Here is a 23,399-nt window from a genome sequence, read left to right as displayed (position 1 = left end):
GAATAAACTATTACACATAACAGATGTTTACATATAGTCCACAAGACAAGATAATAACTGAATTTATAAAAAATTACCCCGTTCAAAAGTTTATACACCCTTGATTATTAATCCTGCGTGTCGTTACCTGGATGATCAGAGACTGTGTTTATGTTTTGTGAGAGTTGTTCACGAGTTCCTTGTTTGTCCTGAGCAGTTAAACTGCCCACTGTTCTTCAGAAAAATCCTCCAGGTCCTGCACATTCTTTGCTTTTCCTGCATATTCTGCGTATTTTACTCCTTTCCAACAGCGACTATATGATGTTCAGATCCATCTGTTCACACTGAGGACGACTGAGGGACTCGTACACGACTATTACAAAAGGTGCAAACATTCACTGATGCTCAAGAAGGCAACACGGTACATTAAGAGCCAGGGGGGTGTAAACTTTTGAACAGGATGATCTGTGTACTTTGTTAGTATTTTGTTTAAAGATCTTTTTTTTCATTTAGTACTGCCCTTCAGACACTAAATAAGATAGTTATATGTCTCCCAGAAGAAGAAAAATACTAACAACTAAGCGTATTAAGATTTAGCAGATTGTGCAAGGGGTATGCAAACTTTTGGGCACAACTGTGTGTTGTGTATTTTTCCCTATATTTGTGGTGCAATTTGCAGAGTTTTGTGTGTGTGTTTTTTTTAATTTTTTTTTTTAGGAAACCTACTTGGCGAAATTAGAATCGCACAAAATACTTTTGCACGCTCTTTCGCCGTGGTTTGTTGCTAAATGAGATCTTTTAGCTGTACTCGTGTTCTGTGCACGTGAATCGTAGACGGCTTCGACTGAATGCACGGCGTTATCACGTCACGTGATGCGTCTCGGCCCAAATTTGCGGTAATTTTTAAAAAGTTCCTCCGCTCGATTGTGCGTTCATTTCTGTGAGCGTCGAAATCCTGGAGGGACCGCTCGTTTCCCTTACGTGCATGAACTGAGTAACGCGAGGACATCAGGAGATCATGTCCGATTCAAAGTGACGTCAGTGAAGTGAGATTTTATTCCGGAGGCTTCTGCGTAAGAGAAATCTCCGTACTCGTACTACGCTATGCGAACGCGGGACTGGACTCGTTATCGGATCAGACCTTATCGGATCAGGTTTGACAGCCCTTAGACACACGACTTTGACTTGCACACGTGAACAAAGGAAACACACGACGTGCGAGTTTGTTTCCAGTGTGCCTGTGATGTTTCACATAACTCGGCAGCAGCAGAGAGACGCCTCTTGACTCGGATCGGATCAGACAGACCTCTGGATGATCGGAATGAGAAAAGTGGTACTTTTAAATACAAGCTCAGAAGCAGAGTATAAACAGAAGAATGAGTATAAACGATGTAAAAAAAATATATATGCACTGTTAGTTAGACAGGCGTGTTCTTTTGATGATGATTAGATCTGAAAAGGTGTCATTCATCATCATCATCGTCGTCATCATTATTATTATTATTATACACTGACACAGAACCTGTGTCCAAAAAGACAGGATCGACCAATAAACACACGTTAGTGTTGTGATGCTTGAGGTGTCTGAATGCTAAGGATAAATGTGATATCAGATTAGATCAGATCAGATCAGACAGGACATAACCAGCAGTGGTGAAGGTTGCTGATCTGGAGAAATTCTCTCGGTTCGGTCCACTGACCCGCCCAGTTTCACTATCTTTCTCTCTCTCTCTCTTTCTCTCTCTCTCTCTCTCTCTCTCACACACACACACACACACACACACACACACACCACTCTGCATAGGCGTCACACTCAGAAGGGAACAAGTGCATGCTGTCAGAGCTCAGTATACCAACAAACTGACCTTCCACTTCTCTTCTCATCCATCTCTCCACACACACACACACACACACACACACACACACACACACATTTGGCCAATACGACACGGTCGGAGGACAACTCCCTTAAAACACAAAACCCTCCTCTCTGCCAGGCGTGTGGAATAATATCCCTACACCTCTCTTTTTCTCGCTCTGGATAGAAAGTTTGTGTTTACCGGTATTTTTTGTTTTCCTCTTCTCTCCATCTTACCTACCATTTTTATCTCCCCGCTGTTTGACCAACTTGATAGGCACCAGCCCGCAGTGCGCATGCGCGGGACTCTGCCAGGCCTGCGCTCACAGAACGACGCGATGACGTCAGGAGTGGGATTCTTACGAGTTGTATTTTATTTATTTATTTTTATTATTATTTATTTATTGTAGTCAGTTGTGAATTAAAATCTTCCCAAATTCATAATTTCACACTTCATAATATTTTACGACTAATCTTTAAACGAGTATACAAAATGAAAATCATTTATTTATTTATTTACGTTAAACAACAGGTTGAAGAATCACGGCTAAAATAAATAGTATTAATAATTTAAGGCAAAAATAATATTAATAAATAATTAATAACTAAATAATAACTGATGCCGTGTAGGTAACAAACGCTCGTTGAAACCTACATTACCCACAATGCACTTCTGCTTTGTATTCATTGGTTTAGATTTGTTTCGGAAGTGAAAAACATTTCGGTAGAGTAACTAGCTAACTAGCAATTACAGAGCTCACGCACGCGCGCATTTTCAACAGGTGACGTCACTCGACAAATTTAGTCAAAAAAAAAAAGTTTGAGTAAAGGTAACATCTGTTTTGGTTCTTGAGAATTCTTGAGGAATGCTAGCGAGCTATCGTTAGCATGAGTCGACTCCTTTAATTAAACTCGCACTTGATTCCCAAAGAAACTCCGTAGCGCGTGTTAGTTTAGCGGGACGTTCCCGAGATATTAAAGCTGAAGCCAAAATTGGTCTTGAATCCGAGCCATTTAGCACATTTACACAACCCGGGTTTGTCATTGGGAAGCAGAGATTCTAACCTACCTGTGGGAATGAAAAACATTGACGTGTAGCGACAGCAAGTTAAGCCTCGTCTGCGCTACCTTCACGTGCTCCCACGGTTTCGTGTTTAATAATAATAACAATACTAACAACGTCAAACACACATAAACAAAGTACTTAGAGCGCAGTCTTTTTGATACCGGTATCTGAGTTGTTTATAACTTGTACCAACTGTGTAAAATGATATATTCAGTTGTACATTCATTGCGTTTAATAGTTCATTCGTGTAAACACATCACAATGCTGTTTGTAAATCACGGTATAAACCAGTTATAACGTTTGGTTGCATTATGAACGTCTTTCTTACAATATGAATACACGTTGAAAGGTACTGAAATAGAACGTTGATTGTGACGTTAATTGAACCCCCCCCCCCCCCCCCAAAAAAAAAAAATATATATATCTATATATATATATATATGTTTATTTATTATAACGACTTACCAACTGGGAAACAGTACAATCAGAGGAGCACGTGAAGGTATCACGACTGCCGCAAACCGGTCTGTGGTGTGAACACGGCGCTGCTGCTCAGGTTCAGGCTCAGAGGAGTTTAGTATGTGGCGGCTGGAGAGGGGAGGTATCATCACAAGAGCCCGATTGTTTCCTTCCTTGACTGAGGAGTACAGGGCTACAGGGACGACCTGAAAATTCACCAAGGTATGTTCCTTACCGTATTTATTTCTTATTTCTTATTGAGAGGTGATGTCAGTCATATGACAGCTGATGTCGTGTTCATCTGATCACCCGTGTTTGCGATCAGGAAATCAGATGTTGGAAATGGACAGCTTAGACTAGACACATGGTTATGTACATGCTGTGTGCACAAGCTTGGAGCAGATATCCGTATCCAGGTAAGCAGAAGGGCATCTCAGATCTCAGTGTACAGTATGTGCTTCCCATGAGTCACGTGTCTGCTTAGCATGAACATAATAAAGTATGTCAACTAAACAGTTTACAGAGATAAACTGTAATAATTTGTTTTGTTTTTTTTAAAAAAAGAAGTCACCATCCTTGTTCCTGGAGATCTACCTTCCTGAAGAGCTCCAACCATAATGGTGTCCACCTGACCATCTAAATCAATGTCTTAAGAAGTTCTTGATCAGCTAAAACAGGGCGTGTTAGATTTTGGTTGGAGATGAAACCTGCAGGAAGGTAGATCTCAAGGAAGAAGGTTGGTTAATCTCATTTTATAAGCTACACTATCTATATCTACCATATAGACTCATGTCAGTTACATTCAAGCCAGTTCTAGTTGTAGTCTGTATTACTTTTACATGGACAGCCTGAAGATCATTAGGATTACTTAAAAAGCATGAAGATGGCTTTGAACCATAATTCATATGAACAGTTATGCCATGATGTGAACTGAATTTCAACATGGCTTCTTGTGAAAACTGTAATGAATTTCCTGGTCACACATCTGCACTATTTGAGCATGTAGTGTTAGCATGTTTATAGAAGGGAGTTATTTACAATCGCACTATCCGGGGTCATCCTGATAAAGGCTGGTTCTCTTTTGAGTCTGGTTCCTCTCAAGGTTTCTTCCTCTTATCGTGTCAGGGAGTTTTTCCTCACCACCGTCGCCTTTGGCTCGCTCATTAGGGACAAATTCATACATTTAAAATGTATATCCTACTCGATATATTTCTGTAAAGCTGCTTTGGGACAATGTTAAAAGTGTTATACAAATAAAACTGAACTGAATTGATTATAGAAATAGAAATCACAAAGCCACTTTGGGATGTAGATGTTGATCTCTGAAATATGAGGAAGAACCCTGGAGGGGAACCAGAACCGGTCCTCTCCTGGATGACACCGGAGAGTGGGATTATAAATCAAACGCTACTGTGTGTGTTGAAGGGACGATCAGTACGAGCGTGACCCATCCATCCATCCATCCATCCATCCATTTTCCGGATTTACCGTTTGTCCTACACAAGGTCACAGTGGTGCCTGGAGCCTATCCCAGGGAACTTCGGTGCGAGGCAACAGTGCTAATCACTAAGCCACCGTGCCCCCTCTACGAGCTTAATAGTTTTATGATTACATCAGCAGTACAACCCCAATTCCAAAAAAGTTGGGACGGTGTGTGAAATGTCAATAAAAGCAGAATGCAATGATTTGCGAATCGAATAAACCCATATTTTATTCACACTAGAACATAGAAAACATATCAAATGTTTAAACTGAGGAAATGGACCATATACGTACCAGCAACATATGCTTCCATCCAGATTCCCATCTTTACTCTGCCTCTCTAAGATACTCTTTTTATACCCATTCATGTTACTGACCTGTTGCTAATCAACCTCCAGCTGTTTCTTTTTAGTAACACTTACTTTTCCAGCCTTTTGTTTCTCCCGTCCCAAATTTTTTGAGGCATGCTGTGGCCATCAAATTCAAAATTACCTTCTTTTTTTTATTTTTAGAAAATGGTACGTTTCCTCAGTTTAAAAATTTGATTGGGGTTGGAACTGGCCCTTAACCCTCTCTGCTCCAGGGGGCGCTGTATCATGGCTGACCCTGCGCTCTGACCCCAACTTCCTAACCTGCTGGGGTATGCGAAGAACATAATTTCACCGTGCTGTAATGTATACGTGGCCAATAAAGACTCATTATCATTATGATTATTTAACTTATCGGGTTAACGCCCTGCCAGAGTGGAATTAATGTTTGCATATAGAAAGGTCACACAACAGGTTTTTTTTTGTTTGAACAGCTCAGCACCATGCCCCACCTATGTGAGCTCAGTTTAGCCACCTGTGTTGTTGCAGGATGTTCACACAACCTACATTTTTTCTCTCTTTCTCTTGATGGAGCAGGCGGAGCAGCCCAGTGAGAATTCAGGGCAGATAAATAAAGGAACTCGCTCTCACCCAAAATGTAAACATATGGCAGTTCCTAGGTATTGTTGAGCTGTCTTGCTGATGTGGTTCGTCGAACTTAGTGTAATCTATAAATATAGAAAAATGCTGTAATATTATGGGGTGGCCATCTTTCCTCCCTCAGTGCACTTGGTATCATTGTCAGCGTTTTGAGGATAGCATGTTTAGAGTTTTGCCTAGAAGTGGTTTTAAATTCCTTCCGTGGACGGTGTGACGGTGTTCCTGCAGTTTTTCCTATTTTTCCTTTCATCTCTAGCTGACGTGACCGGCCAGCTGAATGCAGACCCTGTATGCGCTGCTGTGTCTAGGCCTGGTGGGGGCGCTGCAACCGGCTGATCACCTGACCCGGAATGCCATTCGGCACCATCGTGGCAAGGGGGTGCCATCTGCCAGTGGGCAGAGCTGGGTGGCTAAGAACTGCCGCCGCCTCTCGAGCCTTCTGCGGCAGAAGAACGCTGCCGTAAGGAAGCTGGAGGCAGCAGCGGCAGCGGCAGAGCGTGACCAGACGCTCTCGGATGCTGAGCGCCTCTTCCAGGTGCACACGCTCGAGGTGTTCCAGAAGGAGCTGAATGAGAGTGAGCGTTCCCTGTTCGAGGCTGTGCTGGGCCTTCAACGTGTGCTGAAAGGTGATTTTGGAGATGTGGCCAACATGAAGGAGAGCAGCCGTCAGAGGCTTGAGGCGCTCAGGGAGGCCGCCATTAAGGTGAGGCGAACTTCGATTCGGGATTAAAGACCCGAGGACTCACGGACGCGTCTGTTATTCCTTCCTAACTCTGTTTGACTTTGTATTAAAGCTGCGATTTGTAAAGTAGAAATGTGTTTAGACTGCTAATAATTGGATCGTTTCCGAGATACAGTACCGGTCACTGTGATTCACAATAATACGACGATGTAAACGGATCTCGTCATTTCTTTATTTCAGGTGTCTTTTTCTATTTTTCTGGCCCAGAAATGAGCTCCACGTCCCCCAGGGCAAAACTGCTTTGCTTCCCTTTCTCCTTTAAAGGCAGCTCGCACATCAGAGTAGTTTTAATACAAGAGGAAGGCTTTGCTGAGGTGAAGGAGAAGATAAAACGTGTGCTTTCAGGTGCAACTCGCATCAGAAGCAGACAAAGGCACTATATTTTGTCGTTAATTAAAGCTTATGGATATTATGTCGAGGCCCCAAAAAGTAAGCAGGAAGTGATTGTAACTGGAGGAACTTATATAATGCTGCAGCTGCTTTTGCATCGAGAAGATGTATTCTAATCAGTGAAGGGACAGCACACAGTGTATCTAGAGAGAGCATCACTATCTAGTGTCTAGTGATTACACACTGACACACGGGAAGTGTGTGTAGGAGAGCGAATTCTTCAGTGAGAAAAGAGAAAAATGCCAGCTCTAAATATAATGTTCCAGGAGATGACCTCAGTTCAGTTTACTTCAATACAGTACCATTAACAGTAGGCATTGTCCTAGAGCCCTGTGGAGCAAGCCATGGAAAGCGATGAAAGCGTGAAAGGAACCAGCCTCCAACGAGAACCCTTGGGACCTTGGGACAGCAATTACCTATATGCAGATTTGCACCCGGGGCAAATTTAGTGAATAGTGGACTAGTTCAACAAAACAGACTTCAAGTTAAAACCATAATGAACTTTCTTTTGCTTTCACACTATCCGGTGTTACCCAGATGAGGACGGATTCCCTTCTGAGTCTGGTTTCTCTCAAGGTTTCTTCCTCATATCATCTTAGGGTGTTTTTCCTCGCCACCGGCTCACTCAATAGGGATACATTCACACACTTAAAATCTGTATCCTGCGTTTATATGTTTCTGTAAAGCTGCTTTGAGACACTATCCATTGTGAAAAGTGCTATAATTGAATTGAACCCGTCCTCATGTGATGAAGGTCTTTCCTGACAGGAGGAGCAGGAGTATGTGGAGCTGGTCGCAGCTGTGAAGCACCAACAGGAGGCGCTGAAGGTGGCGCAGGAGCGGAACAAGACCCTCTCCATGCTGGACGAGATCCTTGAGGACGTTCGGAGGGCTGCTGACCGCCTGGAAGAGGAGATCGAGGATCACGCTTTCGACAACAACAAGCAGGTCAGTTATCAGCAGCGCACTTCTGTTCTCTTAGGAAAGACATTTTTCTTCACGCCGTTATTTTCTTTGCTTGGTCCTACTCCTTCTCGTTCTTCCTCATTGCCCATCTTTCAATCAGATGAAGGGGGTCAATGTGGAGGCAGTCCTGAGGGTGGAGGAAGATGAAGAGGACAACAAGAGGAAGAACATGTCATGGCAAGTAGCGGAAGGTGACCTGGGACTGAGTATGCTCATTGATTCTCAGAACAACCAATATATACTGACCAAACCTCGGGATTCGACCATTCCTCGTGCTGACCACCACTTCATCAAGGTTAGTGTCAGAAGTCACCACTCATGCCAACTCTGCTCTGCATTTTGGTCATTTGCCAATTCCCACCCACTAGTTATCCATCAGATGGCACCAAGCAGAGAGGTTGAGGAAAGGATCAGATTAAACTTTTTATCAATTAAAGATCAACACATTAAGTTTATAATTACGGGATGTACACTGTTGTCACTTACAGTCAACTCCAAAAGTATTGGAACAGCAAGGCCAGTTCTTTTGTTTTTGCTATACACTGAAGACATTTGGGTTTGAGGTCAAAAGATGAATATGAGACGATAGGTCAGAATTTACGCTTTTATTTCCTAATGGGGGCATGGTGGTTTAGTGGTTAGCACATTTGCCTCGCAGGTCCAGGGTTGGGGATTCGATTCCCACTCCGGCCCTGTGTGCATGGAGCTTGCATGTTCTCCCTGTGCTTCGGGGGTTTCCTCCTGGTTTCCTCCCCCAGTCCAAAGATGGGCGTTGCAGGCTGATTGGCATCTCTAAATTGTCCGTAGTGTGTGAATGGGTATGAGAATGCGTGTGTGATTGTGCCCTGCAATGGATTGGCACCCCATCCACGGTGTCCCCCACCTTGTGCCCGAGTCCACTGGGATAGGCTCTAGGCTCCCCGTGATGCTGAGTAGGATCAGCGGTACAGAAAATCGATGGATGGATTTCCTGATATTTACATCTAGATGTGTTCAAAAACTTTGAAGCCACCCAACATGTGAAAAACAGGTATTTCTTGTTGTCCAGGTGTGTCCTGTTAGACTGAATGTTTAAACAATTAATAGCTCTAAATGTCTATTCTTGGTTTGAGCTCTGGGTTTCACCTGTGAAGACTGCATTTGGTGTTAACAAGGATAAACCAACATGAAGACCAGAGAGCTGTCTATGGGAGAAAAGCAAGCCATTTTGAAGTGAAAAGAAAGAAAGCATAGTTAATACAACAATTTGGAATGTCTTGAAAAAGAAAGAAACCCCTGGGGTACTAACAACCAGACATGGAACAGCTCTGACCAAGTCTAGAAAACCCCAAAAACAACAGTCAGTGACGTCAATAACAAACTCCACGGGGCAGGGGTGAACGTATCACAATCACAAACGTTCGAAGAAGACTTCAAGTGCGGAAATATAGAGGTCATACCACAAGATACAAACCACTCATCAGCAGTAAGAATCAGAAAGTCAGATTGGAATTCACAAAGAAATACAGAGATGAGCCACAAAAGTTCTACTACCGAGATTAACCGCTACCAAAGTGATGGAAAGGCCAAAGTGTGGAGAAACAAAGGATCTGCCCAAGATCTAAAACTTACGAGCTCATTGGTCAAGCACAGTAGAGGTAGTGTCATGGTTAGGCTGGACTTAAGGGAGAAACACCCCCCTAAAAAAAGCAAGAAAAAAAAAAAGCAAATGACAACTGAAATAAGCAGAATGCAACAGTTTGGTTATGTCAGTGGGTCACCGGCTTGATGCAGTTATTGCAAGCAAGGGATACAACCAAATGTTAAGTGTTATTTACTTGAAGACGATCTGTTCCAATACTTTTGCTCACCTACCATGAGATGAAAGCTGAAATTCTGATCTATTGTCTCATATTCATCTTTTGATCTAAAAAAAAAATAAACCAATACTTTTAGAGGGGACGGTAACTGATAACAGCATATAGCACACCACTATAAACTTACTGTGCTGTTCTTTAATTGATAAAAGAAAATGTAATCGTTGCCAAATTTGCAGTGTTAAAGAGGAATAAAACACTTCAGGATGTGCTGTTATAGGAAAATGATCAACTTTGGGGTGGTGGTTGCTTTTTATATTCTGAATAGACTCTGTCGTATAATAGCGCTCTGGATAAGAATGTTTGCCAAATGAATAACTGTACACACAAATATTTTCTTACACTTATTTTAAAGATTGTTGGCTATGTGGCTTTTGGAGGTTTTTGGGTCGTTGCAGCACTCAGGTACTCAGACGGAGGTACATGCTTTGTTTACCCCGACAGGACCTGGTGTCAGTGGTGATGCTCTCTCTGCCCTGTGGTTGGCTGTGCACACTGGTTGGACTGCCTCCTATGTTTGGGTACATAGTTTGTGGGATTTTGCTAGGTCCATCAGGGCTTAACAGCATTAAGGTAAGTTACATGCAATTATTGGAGCATTATGCCTGTTTGTATTCACTGTTATGTATTTTATTATGTTTGGGAATGGTATACTTTTAACGTGTCTAAAAAAAAACTTCAGTGTATAGTGTATGTATAGTATATGTATAGCATATGTATAGCATATGTATAGCATATGTATAGTATATGTATAGCATATGTATAGTATATGTATAGCATATGTATAGCGTATGTATAGTATATGTATAGCGTATGTATAACGTATGTATAGTATATGTATAGCATATGTATAGCGTATGTATAGTATATGTATAGCGTATGTATAACGTATGTATAGTATATGTATAGCGTCTGTATAGCATATGTATAGTATATGTATAGCGTATGTATAGCGTATGTATAGTATATGTATAGCGTATGTATAGTATATGTATAGCTTATGTATAGCGTATGTATAGTATATGTATAGCGTCTGTATAGCATATGTATAGTATATGTATAGCGTATGTATAGTGTATGTATAGCGTATGTATAGCATGTGTATAGTATATGTATAGCGTGTGTATAGTATATGTATAGCGTGTGTATAGCATGTGTATAGTATATGTATAGTATATGCATAGCATATGTATAGCATGTGTATAGTGTATGTATAGTATATGTATAGCGTATAGTATATGTATAGCGTATGTATAGTGTATGTATAGCGTATGTATAGTATATGTATAGCGTATGTATGTATAGTATATGTATAGCGTATGTATAGCGTATGTATAGTATATGTATAGCGTATGTATGTATAGTATATGTATAGCGTATGTATAGCGTATGTATAGCGTGTGTATAGCATGTGTATAGTATATGTATAGCATATGTATAGCGTATGTATAGTATATGTATAGCATGTGTATAGTATATGTATAGTATATATATAGCATGTGTATAGTATATGTATAGTATGTGTATAGTATATGTATAGCATATGTATAGAATATGTATAGTATATGTATAGCATGTGTATAGTATATGTATAGTATATGTATAGCATGTGTATAGTATATGTATAGTATGTGTATAGTATATGTATAGCATATGTATAGCATGTGTATAGTATATGTATAGCATGTGTATAGCATATGTATAGCATGTGTATAGTATATGTATAGCATGTGTATAGTATATGTATAGCATATGTATAGCATGTGTATAGTATATGTATAGCATATGTATAGCATGTGTATAGTATATGTATAGCATATGTATAGTATATGTCCTCATTTTCAGTGTTCTCGCTCTTTCTGTTTTTCTGTCTCTAGTCCATGGTTCAAGTAGAGACGCTGGGGGAGTTGGGTGTTTTCTTCACACTCTTTGTGGTTGGCCTTGAGTTTTCTCCTGAGCGACTGCACAAGGTAAAACTAAAAGTCAATGTTTTACGTCCTTACGTGTGACACACAGAGTCTCAGTAGACGAAAAATTACTCACATCCACCAGAAGCAGCGCTTGGTCCAATTGGACGAATATATTGAATATACTGTAAGATCGGTGTAATGAATACCGTCGATGCTGTGAAAGCGTGATGCGAGATTGTCACAGGATCAAGGATAAAACCGGAAATGTGTGGAAGTGAAAAGAAGAGACGTAAAGATTTGAATATTAAAAGCTTTGCATTATGAGTAATAAAATTTAAATACCATTGAATTCATAGCATTTATTCATATATTCATAGAAATGTACACACCGATCAGCCATAACATTAAAACCACCTGCCTAATATTCTGTAGGTCCACATTGAGACATGGACTCCACAAGACGTCTGAAGGTGTGCTGTGGGATCTGGCACAAAGACTTTAGCAGCAGATCCATTAAGTCCTGTAAGTTGTGAGGTGGGGCCTCTACGGATCGGACTTGTTTGTCCAGCACATCCCATAGACGCTTGATCGGATTGAGTTCTGGGGAATTTGGACCCCAAATCAACACCTTGAACTCTTTGTCATGTTCCTCAAACCCATTCCTGAACAGTTTTTGCAGTGTGTCAGGGAGCATTATCCTGCTGAAAGAGGCCACTGACATTAGGGAATACCGTTGCCATGAAGGGGTGTACTTGATCTGCAGCAATGTGTAGGTAGGTGGTACGTGTCAAAGTAACATCCACATGAATGCCAGAACCCAAAGTTTCCCAGCAGAACATTGCTCAGAGCATCACACTTCCTTCACCAGCTTGCCTTCTTCCCATAGTGCATCCTGGTGCCATTTCTTCCTCAGGTAGGCGACACACACACACACCCAGCCATCCATATGACGTAAAAGAACGATTCATCAGACCAGGCCACCTTCTTCCACTGCTCCATGGTCCAGTTCTGATGCTCACATGCCCATTGTAAACTCTTTTGGTGATGGACACGGGTCAGCATGGGCACTCTGACCGCTCTTCTGTGGGATCAGACCAGACGGGCTAGCCTTCACACGCCCATGACCCTGTCTCCAGGTCACCGATAGTCCTTCCTTGGACCACTTTTGGTAGGTACTAACCATTACATACCAGGAACACCCCACAAGACCTGCTGTTTTGGACATTCTCTGACCCAGTCGTCTAGCCATCACAATTTGGGTCTTGTCAAAGTCATTCAGATCCTGTTCACTTGCTACCTAATATATCCCACCGCTAGATGGATGCAATTGTAATGAGATAATCGCTGTTACTCACTTCACATGCCAGTGCTTTTAACGTTATGGCTGATCGGTGTATATTCCTTCAAAATCCACACATATGTATTTATTTGTTTTGAGTTAACCTACTAGAAATTCAAAGAGGCTTTATTTCAGTATTTGGAGAGTCACATTTTCAAAAAAACAAAAAAAAACAAAACAAAACTATATATATTCAAATTCAGTTTGCAAAGTTCACTATGGAAAAAATACAAGTTAAGCAACTGGGCTACCCACGGATAGGCAAAAGCTATCAAGCCTGGAATGAGAGACCGCTTGCTGATTGGCTCATATCAACAACGCATTATATTCCAAGCTTGATGGGTTTTGCCTGTCCTTGGGTAGCTTGGATGCTCCAGACTTAAACCCTATTGAAAAATTGTGGGATGAATAGTAGAATGTAGTCCACAACATGCACAAACATGAAAACATAAAGGAATACAAAATATTCAGCATGGAGGAGTGCACCAAGATCCCTCTATGTGTTTCCAACTCACTCAGTGCTGTTATTCTCTTCTGTTATTCTCTCCGTTTTTTGTCTAAAGAGAACTATACCATGTCCTTGTATATTCGAGCTCAAAGTATCACCTATTGCACGTGTGCCCTCTTATTATGTGCAAATTGTGCAGATAATTTCTCTTAGCTTGCTTTCTTTTGTCTGTCTCCACAAATCAAAACAGACTCTATGCTTCTTATTCAATCCCTTGAAATGTTGTGTATCTAGTATAGACATTCTTTCACTCTGTCTCACTCTTTCCCTTTGTCCTGGTTATAGAACGGTTAACTAAGTAATGACTGTAAATACAATGCTGAAGATGGCGTGGAAACAGAAATAACACAGTTTCAGTAGAGCTTCAGCTGTGGGTTGGAGTACTGGAATTTTGATAGGAGAAAAACAAGAAAGTAAAAAAAAAAAAAAAAAAAGCTTTTTAAAAGCGATTGAAACGGATGGGTTGTGTAGACCAGAAAATGAACTGGAGACATCCAAAATGACAAAAACCAACCAATAGTTTGGTGTCTTTTGCAGGTGTGGAAGATCTCTGTTCAGGGCTCCAGCTATCTCAGCCTCCTGATGGTGGGGGCGGGGCTTCTTTGGGGAAAGGTGTTTAGGCTCCACCCTATTCAGACGGTGTTCATTTCCAGCTGTCTGTCTCTGTCCAGCACTCCTCTCGTGTCACGCTTCCTTTCTGGCGGGTCCAGAGCGGATAAGGAAGGTACAGGACTGCGTGAGAAATAAGAAAGGTTCTGGTGTCTTTTTGTGTTTACAAGGCCTTTGTGAATGTGTGTGTTTGTGTGTAGGTGAACTGGACTATAGCAGTGTTTTATTGGGTATGCTGGTGATGCAGGATGTTCAGTTGAGCCTTTTCATCGCCATCATGCCAACTCTGATCCAAGCAGGAAGTGGTGGGATGGACAGGTAAATTGGATGGACGGGGATGAGCATGCAAATGTGATGTTTCTTTTCATTTGTTACTGCATCCATGGAGTCTGTACAGTACTAAAATCAGTGCACTGTATTCTGAAGAAACACGGCCGGCCCATTTAGTAACAGAGATTGACTTTACAGTGCTCTTAAAAGAAAAAATATATATATATATATGTCACTTGGGTTAAAAAATAAACTGAATTCAACAGGGTTATCAATGGAAAATGACTGTGGGACGCCCTGGTCTCTAGTCTCTAGCACCAACACAACACACAACACAACACACCAGCACAGAATATACAGTTTATTATAAATAAGTTTTTTGTTTGTTTTTTACCTGACCTACTAGGATTAAATGTTATATTTTTATTGTGTCAGTTGTATACTGTGTTTTACTATCAAAAAAGCTTTAGTTGTGCTGTTTTATCTCTGTACCAGTGTTATTGTGGAGAGGTGTTTTGTTTGCCCAGCAGGGGGCTCCCTAACCCTCCCCTTTCCCATTGCTCTGCTCACCAGCAGCTAAACACAGAGTCACGATACTCTATACACAGAAACCATACAGTGCTCTGATTAATCTTAGACCCTGCTTACACTAGTGTGCGTTTTCGTTTTTAAAACGCATGACTGTTGCTACGGTTACGCCTGTCGTCTGCACTACTCCGAGACTTTTGGAAACGCCGAAGACCACGTTTTAGATTGAAAACTCCGGGCTCGTGTTTCAGTGTAAACAGACCAAAACGAAGACTTTTGAAAATGAAGGTGTGGCTCCGCTCACATTCGCCCCCTGATTGGGTCTTCTGGATCATTGCGTATCCTTCCCTGATTCGTCATTCCCCTACCATATGACCGTTACGTTACCTTGATCATATACACAACAGCACGGAGACTGAACCGCAAGCTTTGCTGGCGTTGTTGTCATTCTTAGCAGCCATTGTGCAGTTCAATTTTGTATTGTATAAAACTGCAGCTGCATATATGCGCAAGAGGCGAGCTACGATTAGAGCGATCTGCAACAAATCTCATTTCGATCGGCGTAAGACCTACATGGACCGCCGGTTTGGAATAACAACCAACTTCCTGTTTACATTTGTATGCACCTGTCCAGTGTGCATGAATGGTCATGTGACATGCGTTTTCGGTTGTGTAGTGTGGACAGAGATCGTTTCTGAATCAGCAGAAACGCCAGTGCAGACGAGGACCGGTTTCATTTTTAAACGAAAACGCACTCGTGTAAACAGGGCCTTATAGTAGACTTGCAGTGGTAAAACAATTTATTTGTTTACACTGATTGAAAAGTCAATTTCCGATCCCGCCGGTGGAATGGAAAGCCAGTGTACTGCTAGAAAGGGTTAAATATTTGTTAATGGAGTTCAGCACCTGCCCCTAGATCAGGGGTGTCCAATCTTATCGGGAAAGGGCCGGTGTGGATGCAGGTTTTCATTCCAACCAAGCAGAAGCCACACCTGAGTCTACTGAAAGCTCAAGATGAGTTGATTAATCAGTTGGACTCAGGTGTGGCTCCTGCTTAACTGGAATGAAAACCTGCGCCCACACCGGCCCTTTGCGGATAAGATTGGACACCCCTGCCCTAGACTTTCAGTGTGTTTCCCAGTACACCTCCAAACTATTCTCTGTAGTAATAACATATACTACAGATGTGGTATATGTGTATGTGAGACAGCCGGGAAAAAGCCAAGAAAAAAGAAAATTGGGTTTTGGTCAAAATTGGAGTTTATTGCTGTGGCACAACGAAACTGAAAAACTCTGTGGCCTCAGGGTGAGGTTACTGGTGAGCATTTATTTTTATCTGTGCCCCACACTGTATCAAAAGGCAAAACAAAATGAAACATAACAGAAACTTGGGTTTCCAGCAGCTTGGTTCAGTTCCGCTCGCATGACAGCTGTTCCTATTAAAGTGTACGGTGAGTGGCGGCAGCACAATGCATAAAATCATGCAGATACAGGTCAAGAGCTTCAGTTAATGTTCACATCAATCATCAGAATGAAGGAAAAAAATATGATCTCTATGAATTTATCCTTGGCGTGTTTGTTTGGACCAGATGGGCTGGTTTGAGTATTTCAGAAACTGCTGATCTCCTGGGATTGAAACACACAACAGTCTGTAGAGTTTACACAGAATGGTGGAGCGAAAAACAAAAAACACTGAGTGAGCAGCAGTTCTGTGTGTGGAAACACTTTGTTGATAAGAGAGGTCAGAGGAAAGTGGGCAGATTGGTTCGAGCTGCCAAGAAGGATATAATAACTCTTTACAACCGTGGTGAGCAGAAAAGCATCTCAGTGTGCGCAACACATCGAGCCTTGAGGTGGATGAGCTACAACAGCAGAAGACCAAGTCTGGTCATTCTCATCTGATCTCTATCATCAACAAGGTTGATCAAACCAGCCCATGTGGTACCAACAACCATGCCAAGGATAAATTCACAGAGCTCACATTTATTCCACATTCTGATGTTTGATGTGAATATTAGCTGAAACGTTACCTGCAGCATTGTGTTGCTGCCACATGATTGGCTGATTAGATCCATCATGTCTCATTAGATCATATACAGTATATCTTTTTTTTTTAAATTTGGAAGGTCTCATGGCTCTACGGCAGCATTTGATTGGTTGCTCCTGCTCTGTTGCAGCGCTTTGATCGGAGGATTGCGTGTCCTGGTGCTGTTGGCTCAGGTACTCGTCTCGCTTGCCGTCGTGCTACTGATCTGCTGGCTCCTCAGATCTCATCTGATTGGTCCGTTCTACAGAAAGCTCCACGCTGAGAGTAAAGGGAACAAAGAGATCCTTGTTCTGGGGACTGCAGCCTTTGTATTCCTAATGCTCACAGTGAGTGTATGACATTAGTCTGAGAAATGTTTGTAGCTGCACTGATGTATTCTGCAAAGGAAATGTTGATATGAACCAATTGGAATGGACATAGACATGCATAGATTAAGACAAGGATGGGGCTATGGCTCATGCTATTGTTCTGACATCCTAATATTTAATTTAACACACAGTGTTTTTTGTAGCTGGCTGCACACTTAAACCAACACTGTCCTAATCCTGAATCCAGTAAGGCTCACTGATGGTTCTGTTTGCCACCAGCTCAGATTTATGTCATGGTTGTAGATATGTACTTTACGTCATGTAGCTTGAGCTATGGAACCATAACATATCAATTCTTTTCAGGTAACAGATTTTCTGGATGTTTCCATGGAGCTAGGCTGTTTCCTTGCAGGAGCACTGCTCTCCTCACAGGGTCACATGGTTACCAGTGAAGTCATGAGCTGTATTGAGCCAATCAGAGACTTCCTGGCAATCATCTTCTTTGCATCTATTGGTGAGTGGGTTGATTATTTCACCTTCTACTTGTTGGTTGATTCTTCCAGGAATGTCTTCCAAACAAGTTCATTCCAATTATCGCTTGTTATACAACTATGTACAGTCATTTCCTCACTTTCTCTGGAAGTTATTAAGGCAAAAGCTTGTTATTTGCCTTCATTCTGAAGACTCTTACAACGGGGGAGGGGGGGGGATCTTTAACAGCTTTAGCTCTCGAGAATTTTCTTGTATTGTTTCTTACAGGGCTGCACGTGTTCCCAACGTTTGTTCTATACGAGTTAACCATCCTCCTGGTTTTGACCCTGTCGGTGGTAATCCTGAAGGTAATGACTAACACATTTCTGCAGTGCTAATGAGGGATTTATGCTTCTGCTCACCTTCCAAGATTTTTTTTTTCTTGTTTCTCGTTCCACATTTTCCTGTTAAGTTTGTCATGGCAGTGCTGGTGCTGACGGCAATCCTGCCGCTGGGAAACCGACACATCCGCTGGATTGTATCAGCAGGCCTGGCGCAAGTCAGCGAGTTCTCCTTTGTCCTGGGCAGCCGAGCTCGCCGGGCTGGCATCATCTCAAGAGAGGTGAACCACCAAAATGACCATTTTAATGCTATATTATTGTAACCTTAACTCGTAACAATTTCGGAACAACCAGAAGCTACTTTGTTCCAGGTTATATGAAACCCAACCCAACAGTTTTCCCCCATTTCCTCCCCAATTTGGTCACCTGCCAATTCCCACCCACCAGCCAGCTCTCTCCTATCATTTGATGGCTTCCAACCAAGCAAAACGCAAATGTTTGAACTGCTGGTCATGCTGTGTCTCACGACAGCGTAACACATTCAGAGTTAAGCCCTACCCATCCTCTTCCACACATGAGAGTTCACAGACGTATGTGATTGGCTAGTGTTACTGTGATTGACAGGGAAGAGAGAGCATGCCATCCCTCCCATGCAAGAGAGCACGGCCAATTCTGCTTCCATGGCTCCTGACCACGGATGGCTGTAGCATCATCGGATTTCAAACTCGCAGTCTCAACTGTCTCAAGGGTTTTTTTTTTTTCTTCTGTTGTGCCATTTGGGAGCAAAATTGCAGTTTAGCTTTGGTAGAGAAGCAGACATCGGTGGCCTTTAGCGATCATAGATTGTTGGTGTTATTCTGATGTTCTGACAAATTACATTCCATACTTACTAACGTTATGGTGATCTCTGAACCGCGAAAATCTTTTTCGTTCTTCTTCTTCAGGTGTATCTTCTTGTACTGAGCGTCACTACATTAAGTCTGCTGCTAGCACCTGCGCTATGGAGAGCTGCGACTCTCAAATGCATCCCTAGGGTGGAGAAGAAACCATCCACCTGACCCACACTCTGCATGAGGAGACTCGCTGTTTTCTCACGTGGAAGACTGTGATACTACTAAGGGTTGTAAGCCAAGGCACCTTTTGCTTTGACTCTGGGACAAAGGGACTGCTACGTCCCACTTTCTAACGATGACCAGTGTACGTTTAAGCGTATTTTAAAGCCTCATTCATGGAGCATAACTTAGACAAAAGATTGCACAATAGGTTGAGATAAGACTTGAATTTTTTATAGTTGCGACTCTGAGCTTATTGCGTCTTTTAAGCTCTTTATTGCATAAACTGTATTTATTGCTGTAGATTTGCAATCTGAAAGCTGTTCTGCTGGTAAAAGGAAGTGCCTAACTGTGCCTTGACGTCAGCTGATGTCAACTTGCGTACCAAATTAACCTACGTGGCGAGGTACATACCAGTCTGTCTAGTCGCACCAGCCTTGGAAATCTCAATAGGTTTTTGCATGTCTACTCGTTTGCACATTCTTATTGACTGTTATAAAGGTCAGCAGCGTTCTGGGCTGAAGTCAAATTAGAGCAGAAGTGTCACGAAAACAGCAAGCACATTCCAGCGCTGTCATGTTTATTATTCCGTAAGTGGCCGCTGTTAGAAGTGGCAAAGTGTACTTTTCATGAATGTCCAATCAATTATTTTTGAAAGTCTGTAGGTAATGTGAATGCCAAGGTTAACACTTTTCAGATGAAGGAGCTCACCATGTTGTCTTGTTAAACTTTGCGCTGTAAGTGGTAGAAATTACAGCTGACAGATGATGTAAAGAGTACATGTACAGTGCTGTGCAAAAGTCTTAGGCATGTGCAAAGATGCCTTCAAAGATAATGAAATGAAATGTTTCTCCATTTAAAAAAAATACTATAAAGAGCAGTAATGAATTAAACAAAGGCAATATTTGGTGCGACGAACCTTTGTTTTTAAAGTAGTCTCAGGTAGAGTTAGTGCAGTTTTATATAAGGAAAAGAGCTGTAAGTGTTATTGAACATCTTGCAGAACCAGTCATGGTTCTTCTGGAGACTTTGACTGTCACATTTGCTTCTTATTTTTGCAGCAAAAACCAGCAGCCATTACTTTTTTTTTTTTTTTCTTTTTTTTTTTTTTTAAATGTGTCTCTTACGTAATATGCTGCTTTCTTTACTGACATACAAACATTTTTCTAGAACATTTCAATTTGTTCTGGAAAACTAATGTTTGAGAATCTAAAATGGTTTTGTACTGACTCGATAATGTACAAGTCACAAAATAAAAAATCGATAACAAAGTTTGTACTAAAAAAAATAGGGTGCCTAAGACTTTTGCCCGGTACTGTATATATGAGATCGTGTGATATTAAAAGAAATTATGACTTATGATTTGCTGCAGTCTGGTTTCTTGCTACCAAAAGTACTTGAGCTTGTATCTATTATTATCTACAGTGTGTCTATATCTATATTGATATATCTATATTTATGATTATATATACACATACACATTACAAAATTATATAATATATATACACTGCCCTCTACTATGATAAATAAAAGATTAAAAAATATATATATACATACACACACACACACATAAATCTATCTATCTATCTATCTATCTATCTATCTACATATATATATATATATATATATATATATATATATATATATATATATATATATATATATATATGTGGGTGTGTGTGTGTATATATATATATATATATATATATGTGTGTATATATGTGTATATATATGTGTGTGTGTGTGTGTATATATATATATATATATATATATATATATATATATATATATATATATATATATATATATATATATATATATATAAAATACACAGTGGGGGAAATAAGTATTGAACGCGTCAACATTTTTGTCAGTAAATATATTTCCAATGAGGCTATTCACATTAAATTTTCACCAGACATCAGTATTAATTCAAGAAATCCAGAAACAACATTAAAGTCCATAAATAAAGTTATGTGTAATAAAGTGGAATGACACTGGGAAAATCTATTGAACTCGCTAAGAAAAAGCAGTTCTCCACGGCAAGGTAAGGCAAGGAACCAGCTGAAATCCGTAAGTAATTATACCCCCTATCTGTTCAAATTTATATCTGCTGGTTTAGTAAATTGATGGTCTATAAAAAAGGCTTTTCGTTACCAAGGTGTCACACAAGAAATCTCATGATGGGGAAAAGCAAAGAGCTCTCCCAAGACCTTCACAACCTTATTGTTGTGAAACATGTTGATGGAATCAGATACAGACGTATTTTAAAACTTCTGAATCTTTCAGTAAGCACCTTTGGGGCCGTTATCCACAAGTGGAAGCAACATCACTCCGTCATCAACCGGCCACACACAGGAGCTCCTCACAAGATTTCTGACCAGGGAGTCAGAAGAATAGTCAGAAGCGTAGCCCAAGAGCCAAGGACCACTGGGAAAGATCTCCAGAAACACTTGGAGGCAGCAGAGAAAACAATAGGCAATGCACTCGATGAGTCAGGGGACAGCATGGACGTGGTGCCAACACATCACGGGGTATAATAGCACGCACATTCACACACTATGGACAATTTGGAGATGCGAGCCAGCCTACAACACATGTCTTTGAACTGTGGGAGGGAACCAGCGTACCCAGAGGAAACCCCCGAAGCACATGGAGAACATGCAAACTCCATGTACACAGGGCAGAGGCGGGATACAAACCCCCCAACCCCAGAGGTGTGAGTCGAACGTGCTAAGCCATCATGCTCCAGTATCGATCCTGACAAGTAAATTCTGATCTAAAAAAACTTTTGACATGGCAAGGGTCTGTATTTATCATGGCAAGGGTCTGCCTCTTTTGGAGCAGAGGAATTCCTGAATTTTTCAAGCATATTCAGTCTAGCAGTACTATAATGAGAGCACAGACAAATGGGCTTTCTCATTATTATGTATGGGGGAAAAAAACACAATGCTGTTGCTGCTACAAGAAAATAATCAACAATGGGATGGTGTGTGATGTGAAGCTGGTTATTTTCCAACAGCCAGAATTGTTTAATTCATCTTATATACCACAGCATTTTGCCAATGATTACAAATTTTATTTATTACTGACCTATATTTTGTACTTTTATTATTATTATTATTATTATTATTATTATTATTATTATTATTATTATTATTATTATTATTATTATCAATTTTTAGTTATGTTTAATGTTGTAGAACATCTGCCAGACAGGTTAGTTCCTATTACCAAGTTATAGCAGCTATAAAAGTTAGAAATAAGTCGACCCCTCACCAGCCTCACTTTTTCTTTTTGTTATTAAGACAACAGATAAAAGAAAAGCTTGTCATCTTAATCATAAACCAAACAGTGCAAAGTCTTCTGTCCTGAAGGCTCTCACCTGGTGGAAAACTTATTGACTGTTACAAAGCGCTGACTCCCTCCTTAATTGTTGAATAAACATCTTGGAACAGTAAACTTCAGAATATCAACAATTTTTAAAGAATCTATTTATTATTAGTATGTAGATTGTTGCCTAAACAAGTCTGTGTGTAATTCGTTACCAGGACCCCTTGGCAAGTACGTAAGCAAAACCCCCTCTCCTTGTCCCACAACATATGATCCAATGCATGGAGTCCTGACTACCCTGACTCGCAACCCAACACATGCTAAATAAAATGCATACACTACTACATTACACATCCTTTATGAGTATTTGAGTAGTCTTGCGTGTGTGAATGTGTGTGTGCATGAGGCTCTGCAATGGACTGGCAACTCATTGAGGGTGTATTCCCACTTCACACCTAATGCACATGGGTTAAGCTCTAGATCCACCACAACCATGATGTGTATGTGTGTATGTGTTTTGTGTGTGTGTGGTCTCAGTGATACACAGAAAGCATTCTTACCTCAGCCAACTGGTTTTATTCTTGCTTTGCCTCTGACTCAATGGCCAGCAGTCACAGCTTGTCCCACTTTAGTTCGGAGTTTGTTTTTAATCCCATTAGATAAGATAAGCATTCTCTGGCTTCTCTTTCTTTTTGACACACTCTACAGTTTTTTGTATCTGCTTATCTAGTGCACCTAACAGACCGCTCATTGGTTACAAATGTGGACCCTCACACCAATAACATTTACAAAATGACTGCAGATTCTATGACTTTACATTCTAGTTGTTATTATAGAAACAATAACATACAGCATTAGAAGAAGTCTCTGGTTGTTACTATAGTAACAATAACTTACAGCATTAGAAGTATCTGGTT

At 40.9% G+C, this 23,399-nt stretch overlaps 2 protein-coding genes across 8 annotated transcripts in view; one reads left to right on the top strand and one right to left on the bottom strand.

Moving 5' to 3' along the window:
• The window catches only part of dcun1d2b (DCN1, defective in cullin neddylation 1, domain containing 2b), a 31,729-nt gene extending 8,435 nt beyond the window's left edge, over positions 1-23,294 (bottom strand). Inside the window, exon 1 of one of the 6 annotated variants that reach the window (XM_047151179.2) lies at positions 23,043-23,294. Coding sequence is in view for 1 of the 6 variants with exons in the window: in XM_017457319.3 (XP_017312808.1) it covers positions 2,079-2,135 (57 nt within the window). In the remaining 5 variants the exon portion in view is untranslated. The other 5 variants (XM_017457321.3, XM_017457320.3, XM_017457319.3 and 2 more) reach the window with 5 other exon arrangements.
• tmco3 (transmembrane and coiled-coil domains 3) lies at positions 3,446-20,508 on the top strand. Of its 2 annotated transcripts, XM_017457316.3 has the most exons (14): positions 3,447-3,584; positions 3,688-3,778; positions 6,069-6,515; positions 7,713-7,892; positions 8,011-8,205; positions 10,211-10,339; positions 11,644-11,736; positions 14,061-14,247; positions 14,333-14,450; positions 17,108-17,303; positions 17,649-17,799; positions 18,045-18,124; positions 18,229-18,378; positions 19,042-20,508. In XM_017457316.3, exons 3-14 carry the CDS (start codon positions 6,090-6,092, stop codon positions 19,153-19,155), a joined length of 2,019 nt encoding a protein of 672 aa, XP_017312805.1. In that variant the 5' UTR covers positions 3,447-3,584; positions 3,688-3,778; positions 6,069-6,089; the 3' UTR covers positions 19,156-20,508. The 2 variants fall into 2 exon arrangements, with proteins under 2 accessions (XP_017312804.1, XP_017312805.1); XM_017457315.3 differs by lacking the exon at positions 3,688-3,778 and having other exon boundaries at positions 3,446-3,584.
• Positions 23,295-23,399: the final 105 nt, after the last annotated feature.

This window comes from Ictalurus punctatus, chromosome 26, assembly GCF_001660625.3.
Source record: "Ictalurus punctatus breed USDA103 chromosome 26, Coco_2.0, whole genome shotgun sequence".
In the NCBI taxonomy this organism is placed as follows: Eukaryota; Metazoa; Chordata; class Actinopteri; order Siluriformes; family Ictaluridae; genus Ictalurus; species Ictalurus punctatus.
Note: the sequence above shows the minus strand (reverse complement) of the source record. Positions and strands in the feature narration are given on the sequence as shown.

Excerpts from the sequence above, each read along its gene's own strand:
- tmco3 (XM_017457315.3), top strand. The coding sequence starts at position 6,090 with ATGCAGACCCTGTATGCGCTGCTGTGTCTAGGCCTGGTGGGGGCGCTG. Across the intron at positions 14,248-14,332 it reads GTCCAGAGCGGATAAGGAAG|GTGAACTGGACTATAGCAGT; the intron begins GTACAGGACTGC and ends GTTTGTGTGTAG. Across the intron at positions 17,800-18,044 it reads CATCTTCTTTGCATCTATTG|GGCTGCACGTGTTCCCAACG; the intron begins GTGAGTGGGTTG and ends TGTTTCTTACAG.